The sequence below is a fragment of the Sorex araneus genome, chromosome X (genome assembly GCF_027595985.1).
Source record: "Sorex araneus isolate mSorAra2 chromosome X, mSorAra2.pri, whole genome shotgun sequence".
Classification (NCBI taxonomy): domain Eukaryota; kingdom Metazoa; phylum Chordata; class Mammalia; order Eulipotyphla; family Soricidae; genus Sorex; species Sorex araneus.
In genome coordinates this window covers 188,584,029-188,592,427 of record NC_073313.1, presented here as the reverse complement: position 1 = coordinate 188,592,427, position 8,399 = coordinate 188,584,029, and the positions used below count along the sequence as shown (strand labels likewise).

General features: G+C 50.0%; 1 protein-coding gene across 8 annotated transcripts in view; it reads left to right on the top strand.

The window, feature by feature from the left end:
- The first annotated feature begins 6,516 nt into the window (after nucleotides 1-6,516).
- The window catches only part of BIN1 (bridging integrator 1), a 58,472-nt gene continuing 56,589 nt past the window's right edge, over nucleotides 6,517-8,399 (top strand). For 3 of the 8 annotated variants that reach the window (XM_004608130.2, XM_055123390.1, XM_004608129.2), the window contains exon 1: nucleotides 6,518-6,947. In XM_004608130.2, the coding sequence (XP_004608187.1) occupies nucleotides 6,864-6,947 (84 nt within the window). In that variant the 5' untranslated portion in view covers nucleotides 6,518-6,863. Of the gene's footprint in view, nucleotides 6,948-8,399 lie in introns of all 8 variants that reach the window. The other 5 variants (XM_004608137.3, XM_004608136.2, XM_055123391.1 and 2 more) reach the window with 3 other exon arrangements.

Sequence of the window (8,399 nt, the reverse complement as noted above, 5' to 3'; positions counted from 1 at the left end):
CTAACTACCATTTACCAACACCATTAAGCCCTGGGCCAGGACATCCATATTGTCTTCAGTCTTAAACAACTGCTAGATCAGGTGGCTATTTTTTTTTTTTTTTTTTTTTTTTTTTTTTTGCTTTTTGGGTCACACCCGGCGATGCACAGGGGTTACTCCTGGCTCTGAGCTCAGGAATTACACCTCGCAGTGCTCAGGGGACCATATGGGATGCTGGGAATTGAACCCGAGTCGGCCGTGTGCAAGGCAAGCACCCTACCCACTGTGCTATCACTCCAGTCCCTAGATCAGTTGACTATTGCTGATCTATTTAAAAAGAGTAGGTAGAGCTGGAGCGAGTTCAACAGGCTGGATACAAAGCAAGAAACTGGGTTTGATGCCTGGCATTGCAAGCTTCCTGAGTGTTTGGGAGGCACCCCTGAGCATCAAGGTGGGAGTAACTCCTAAACACCACTAGGTGCCATCTAAAAATCAATAAAAATTAAAATAAACTAAAAAAAAGCAAATTATGACAGGCCCAAGGTCCAGGAGCCTATGTTGCTTTTATTTTCTTCTACCTGTCTACTACCTTCAACCTGTCTACACACCTTGCACCACACATTATACTGTCTGAAGAAATGGAAAAGAAACACAAGTGTCTCTCTTTTTTTTCTCTTAGAGATGCCATTTATTGCTGGAAAAGGGAATAATATTTTTTTCTTCTGAAAATATTCCTCCTACCCTCCAAGCCTTGTTTTATCCTGGATCTAGTTGGTGCTCCTTGGTAGAGACTAGTTAAACTGGATCAAAATTAGGACCAAGACCCAAGTGTTTATACATCTGGGTCAGCACATTGGAAGTCAGGAGGTGAAGTCTGGGGAGGGAGAGATCCCTTTTTTTGGAAACTCTTAGGAGGTTTGCTAACCCATCTCTGCAAAGGTTCCCTAAAAGACAGCTGGACAAGCTCTGATGACATCAGTATTTGGAACCAGCTTATGAACAACATTTTAATCATCATTCTAAACTCCTTCCTCTTAACCCAAACATTTATGACCCCATCTGTGCAGGGCAGTCCTGGCTTATGAAACTTATAGGTATAATGAATTACTCCTGGGAATACTCAGGGGCAGAGTCTCTTGCCCTGGCGCCTGGCTGTCTTCACCAGGGCCCCTTGGAGGGGTTGGGTTGATTTCCGCCTCCCTGCCCCAAGCAGAGCCCCCACAGCTGCAGACCTCTGGAACCCAGACGCAGCCATGCTCAAGGCCCCTCTCCACACGTTTGGACGAGCCTCACACATGAAGGAACTGGCAGAGGAACCCCGGTGTGTGGGACCCGGGGCTGAGACCTCCAAAACTGCACAGATCGGGACTGGGCCTCTCTACCCAGATTCCCCATTTTCCAGTAGCTAGGTGGTGACACCCAGGAATTGCTCCCCACAACACCCTGCCATGGCACCGTCTAATCCCATCAATGGCCAACATCCAGAGACTATAAAACCAAGCTCACGGACATCTTATAGCCTAGTTCTCCCTCTTGGAGAACCTGGCAAGCTACTGAGAGTTTCCTGCCCGCATGGGAGAGCCTGGCAAACTCCCCGTGGCATATTCATATGCCAAAACCAGTAACAATGATGGGTCTCAATCCCCTGACCCTGAAAGAGCCTCCAATGCGGCACCATTGGGAAGGACGAGTAAAGAGAGACTTCTAAAATCTCAGGGCTAGGATGAATGGAGATGTTACTGAGACAGCTCAAGAAAATCAATGATCATGCTGGGACCATTGGTGGTGGAAAATGGGCACTGGTGGAGGGATGGGCACTCAATCATTATATGACTGAAACGTAAGCATGAAAACCTGTAAATCTGTAATTTTGTCTCATGGTGATTCACTAATTAAAAATATATATATAAATAAATAAAATTTTAAAAAAATTAAAAAGAAAAAAGAAAATCGATGATCAATGGGATGATGATGACGATGATGATGATCATGATGATGATGATGATAGGTATAATAATTATTCCCTCCTTTCAATCAAAACTATCATTTGGCTAGCTGAAATTAATTCTGCTGAGTCAGGTAAAGGCACTTAAGAAACTATAACTTCAAAATACTAAATCTAACTTAAAAGGTAGCATTGGGGATTCCTTAGGATAGTTTCTCAGGAAGTGGCTATAATTCATTAGTCTTGATGCTTGACTTCAAGTGACCTCAAATTACTTGTTTTTGCAAGAAAAATGTATTCTAGTTTATGTAGCTGGAGAGTTAGGAAGTGGATAGTACTCAGGCATGACTGGAACTTAGTTCTCAAATATTATTATGTTGTTCTCTTTGTCTCTGTTTCTCTGTGTCTCTATCCCCCAACCTTGTTGACTTCTTCTTCTAGGCAGGATCTTTAACATGATATGCAAGTTGGCCTTTGATGAATCTAGGCTCACACCTTCCCACTTTAGTGGAAAGATGAATGTTTGTGACCTACAGGTATGTACTCCTTGCAGTCTAGGGAAGACTCTTAAGAACTTGTTTGAGTCCTTTAATCATCTCAGGAAACTGTTATTGCTTGGGAATGGCTCCTGTAGGGTTGGTGTGCATCAAGGTTCAAGGAATAAGATTTCAAATCAACCACATTAAACAAGGAAGGAGTTCTTAAAGAAAGTCGAAAGATTAGTTGGACAGACAAAAACCACAGCATCTGTCATCTACTATATATAGTTAGTCACAATTTATAGAGTCAGATTTAATATTACAGGAATGTTACATGTATATATATTATAGTTTCCATAATATTCTAAAGTATGTGCATCTCTATATCACAGATGAGCTTCCTCAAAGAACACCTGTTGGCCCCTCCCAGATTCTATTCAGTCCTTTGCATTGTGAGGAGCACCCATTTTTGTTTCTGCAGAGCCCAGCACAAAACAAGTGCCTAGCAAGTGCTCCAAAATGTTTGGGGACTGAGGGAATGTGGGAGTATGAATAACACTGAAGAAGTTAACACTCCCGTTTCCAGTTTTGTACTTTCGTAAACAATGTGATGGATATATGTGTGACTATACTAAAATAAAAAACTTTTTCCCACCCGCCCCCATTTTCTGTTGTTGTTGATGATGTTGTCTTTGCCTGGTTATGGAACTCACACAGATTTTTCAGTTCTGATGCTCACAGGAGAATGAACATTAGGTTGCAGTGCTTGCACACTTGAGTGCGGTGCTCAGCAAAGTTTGCAGTGCACACATGTGCTCTGATAGGTGTTTGCCAGAGAGTTGCCCTTCCTGGCCATGGTGCTCTCACAGTTTAGTAGGAGCGCTTGCCAGGAATGCTATTCCTTTGTGTCGTACTTACACATACCTAGCTGTGGTACAGCCAGAATTTTTTTTGCAGTGAACAGCAGAGCTAGACCAGCAGAGATTCCAGACTGCAATTTCAGTGCATGGGTAACACCATGGACTTGAACTTGTGACCACATGCTTGCAAGGCAGGTGTTCTAGTCCTCATATGGTTTTGCTAAATTTTTGAATCTGTTTCTAGATTTGGAACTTGCGGGATTTAAAAATATGGCTATTTTAATAATTCTTTACACATAGCACAAGATTAATTTTCAGAAATTCTGTATTGGTTATAATCTCATAAGCAGTAGGTAAGAGTATTTGTTTTTCTGTTTTTAATTAACATAAGTTAAAAAATAAATTCAGATTTGATGAAAGTGGGAGAAGAAATGGCATGTTATAGATTTAATGAACTTTTTTTCCCTGGTTGGATAAACTTTTAGAATCCATTTATTGATCATTTAAACCTACAGTGTTGTAAATGTCATTTGGTCATTAGCCTGTTTGGACCTTAATTTTTAAAAGATTAATTGTGAGTTCTATATTATTTTCACAAATATTTTCTATTTCTTACAATGAAATGGGTTCTAAAAGTTCATCCTACCAGGGAAAAAAAGTCATTTTGAGCCTCAAAATGAAATAACTCCTTTTTTTTCCTGATCATAAAATAAACGGGCAATTGCATTAATAAAAATAGATACTGTAGAAAATCACAAAGAAGTGAAAATCTCCTACATTTCTCCTTTTCTGACTAATATTTTTGGAACATTTCCTTTCATAATTTTACAGTGTGTGTTGATGATACTTTTAGTTAAAAAATTTCTAGTTTTACTGAATCATCAAATTAGCATCTTAAAATTTCAAAATCCTTTAAGGTTTTTGTGCTAAGTCTTTTCAAGCTTTCAAGAGCAGATAAGAGCTATTTTATTAAAGATAAAGTTGTATATGTTTTTAGTTATGGAGGTAGTATACCACTTTATGGACTACCTAGGAAATTAAGGGGGAAAATAGTCATACTGTTTTTAAAAAATTTTTTGCTCACCCAGCATCATTTTGGGATTATTCCTAATTTTGCACTCAAGAATTACTTCTGGTAGTGCTTGGGGGATCAATATGGGATCGAACCTAGGTTGATCTCGTGGAAGGCAAATACCTACTGTACCTGCTGTACTATTGTTCTGGCCCCCAGTCATACTGCTTTTATTTTAATACATCTATTGCTTTATGCATGGTTCTTTTGAGGATTTGGTCATCAATATTTGCACTTATTTTAATGTGTTGCAGGGATAGCACACAATTTCTTGTCTTCATAATACCTCATAATAATATCTGCATTGTTTCATGTTGCTACATAATCTTTGGAATGACTATTTTAAATGATCCCCTAAAAGATCCCCGGGTAGTGATGTCACCAGGCTGATGCTATCCTACAGATAACCAAGGGAATTTTCTCCAATTTTGTTGTTATGTGGTATTGTGAAGCACCGAAGTCCAGCGAAACCGAATGCCCCACTTCTTGCAGGTGGCTGTCTGTAACAAGACTTGACAGGTGAGCAGTCCTCTTTTTCCTTGGAGGAGTCTTAGAGAATGATCAGTCCAAGGCCAAGTATCAAATCAAGAGGACAGAGACTGGGAGGGGAAGCATGCTGAGCTTTAGTTGGAAACTCATTTATACAGACTTCGCTGCTTCGACTTTGCTTTTGTAATCCAAGGACTGTGCAAAAGTTGAGAATAATTTTGACCAGTTACTGTATAATAAATAATTTATACAATTTTATACAATTATACTGTATTATACAATTATTGTACAATAATTATTGTATAATACATAATGTATCCATTAATGTAAGGTGCTTTTTCTGAAAGGTAGTTTTTTTTTTTTTTTTGCTTTTTGGGTCACACCCAGCGATGCTCAGGGGTTACTCCTGGTTTTGCACTCAGGAATTACTCCTGGCAGTGCTTGGGGGACCATATGGGATGCCGGGGATCGAACCCGGGTCGGCCGCGTTCAAGGCAAACGCCCTACCTGCTGTGCTATCGCTCCAGCCCCTGAAAGGTAGTTTTTATCAGTTCAGGTCTTGCCTTTGGACCATCGCTATCTCGTCACCTTCAGTCTCTAACGGCAAAGTAGGAATAAGAGGCCAGGTGTGGGGGCTGATTAAGATCGTGGTCCGTAAGTGCTGAGCAACTACAGGAACAGCCAGAAAATACATTCAGGAGGGTCTTCCAGACCAAGGGAAGAAAACTGACTGTGTGAACCAGGCTGAATTGTTCATTCCAGGGTCTCAGTTTCCCCGTCTGCTTGTGGAGTTTGGCATACGATCTGCAAGTGACCTCGAGAAGTTTCCCAGGGACTCCGCCCTGGCAGCACACCTCAAAGGCCTCCTTCTTCCAGGGCTCCTCTCTCCCTTCTCACCAGCCCAGTCCCCAGAAATCTTCCAGGGCAGCCAAGTGTTGCAGCAGCTTTCACGCTTCCTGCTCTGACTTCGGTGAGGGCGGGAGGTGGGATCCGTAGACTCAATACATATTCATTGGGCACAAGTGTTATTGATCTGTCCGCAAGGCAGCTAACAATCCCTTGGCGAGAAAGATGATCAACACATCATCTTTCTAGCCTCCGTGTGGGCAGGGGTCTGGTCCGTGGTACTCTCGGTGAGGTGCTCCATTTGTGAAATTGGGGATAGACAGCGTTTACACTTAGTGGTGCATTCAGGAATCTGAGAGCGATCATGCCCCGGGACGCACGCGGGTCACTGTAAGCGCTCGGTAATGTTAGGTTATAGTAATAATAATAATTACCAACAAAATGGAAAACCAAGTGCTTGGTGAGCACCGGATAGCAGCGGGGCAGAGAGAACATGGCCCCGCGACGATCAGCGCATGCAGGTGGTGAGACCGGTGAGTCTATACTGCGGAGGGGGTTGGGGGGCGCCCCGTGTCCAGCAGGAGGTCAGCGTGGGAGGAAGAGGCGGCGCTCACCGCACCTTCCCAGCCGGGCTCCTCGATCCCAGGGGCGCACCCCGAGGGCCGCTGCACTTTATCTCTGGTTTCTCGCAAGCACCCTTCATTTTCGGGCCTGTTCACCAGGCTGCGGGAGGCCACCGCCAGGGAGAGCCGTTCGCCATCCCCTCCCCCCAGCCCCGGCTCCGGGATCGCCGCGTTAGTCACGCCCCTGGGCGGTGTCACCGGAGCGTCCAGGGAGTCCCGCTCGCCGCAGCCCCCGGCACCTGCGCGCGCGCGCTCGCGCCGCTCCCTAGGCGCCCGCTGGCGGTTCCGGCGCCCGGGGTGTCCCTTTAATAGGCCGGATCTGGTCCGGAGGGGGCGGGCGGGGGGCGCTGACCGCCCGAAGCCCGGCCCCTCCGCTCTCCCCCCGCCTGCCGCCCGGCCCTCCCTCGGTCCCCGCGTCGCTAGCTCGCTCGCTCGCTCGCCGGGCGCACGCTCCGCCTCCGCCAGTCGGCCGGGCTGTCTAGTGCGCGGCGTGGAGCGGGAGCCGGGCCGGGGGGCTGAGGGCCGGGACCCGAGATCCGCGCCCGCCCGGGGGGGCGAGCCTGAGCCGCGATGGCCGAGATGGGCAGCAAGGGGGTGACGGCGGGGAAGATTGCCAGCAACGTGCAGAAGAAGCTCACGCGCGCCCAGGAGAAGGTGAGCCAGCTCTAGCCCCGGCCGCCGCCCCGTCCGGGGCCACCTGCCCTTCCCCCCCCCCGACCCAGCACCCTTCCCCGACAGGGGGGCTTCCATCCGAGTCGGGCGCTGTCACCTCCGGACGCCCCGCTGCTTTCGAGGGTCCCCCAGGCTGCGCACCCCGGAGCTGCAGGCGCCCTCTCCTGCCCGGGTGCTCCCTCTGCCTCCCCGCCCCAGGCGGGGGCCGGAGAGGGAGCAGCTGTCCTCTCCCCACGCTGCCAGCCCCCCGCCGCCCGCACGTCTTCGTACCCCCCTGGGCGCGTCGGCGGCGGAGCGGTGGCCGCCCCACTCAGCTCCGGGCACTTCTGGGGGCGTGAGGTCGGGGCTAACCTGGCTCCGGAGGCCGAGGGCCAGGGGACTGGGACATGTGGCTGCCCAGCCCTGCGGGCCCACGCGGACGACGCAGGCCGGGCGGGCGCCGCAGGGAAGGAGCCGGCGCCGGGTCCCCTGGGGCCCGCTCTGCTCCGAGAACCCCCGGGTGGCCGGCGCGCTCCTGGGGTCCCCCGGCGCTTCCTGCGCCTGCCGGTCCTTCTCCGTCCCATCCTCCGCTCCCGCTGTCCCTGCGGGTCCGAGGCGGGATCGGGTTTCCCTTTTTCCCGAGCGGTACCCTGCGGCCTGGCCCCCGGGAACTGAGCCCCGCTCGCCCTCTGGGGAGGTGCTCTGACCCTAGCCTGGGCTCTGCGTTTCCGGAGGCCGGGGAGTGGGGGGAGGTGGCGCTCGGGCTGCGGGGGCTGGGGAGTGGGGGTTGGGGAGCTGGGGGGGTCGGGATGGGGAGCTGCGGGCGACGGCCAGCTGCTGGGGGCGTGGAGGGCGCCGCAGGAAACTCGACCTGGGGTCGGAGGCGCGGTTTGTGTTTGTGTGGTGGTGGGGGGGATGGGGGGGAGGATGGAGTCCTCGCTCCCCGTGGTCCCCTGGGACCCTGCTGCAAATGCCGGGTTGGGGGCGGGGGTCCGCGCCCACTCTGCTTTCCAGCCGGAGCCACCTTAGGTTTATGGAATTGGATCACGCCTGCTGCTGACGCCACTTCCCCCGCCGACTCCGACTCTGAAATCTGAGATTGCAGAAATCTGTGCGCCGGCCCAGGTGGCTCCCCCTGAGCCTGAGTTCCCCCTCCCCAGTCTGGCACCCTGTCGCGAGGCCGGGTGGGCACGGGGACCCACAGGCCTCTCCCATCCCCCCAACCCCCCCAGCATCCCGACTGGGCCGGTGGCTGTTTATAAACAATGACTTTTGCAGCCGAGACCTGCGGGCTCCCTAAGGATGCGGCCACGTGATGGAGGAAAAGTGGGTGGTGGGGGGTGCGCGGCTGGAGCTTCCCGGGAGCCTTCCTGGGGGAGTCCGGCTGCTCTTGCTCCTTTGCTCTTGCCTCTCCCGCCCCCCGGGAGGCCGGTGGGCGTGCTCGGAGGGGAGAGC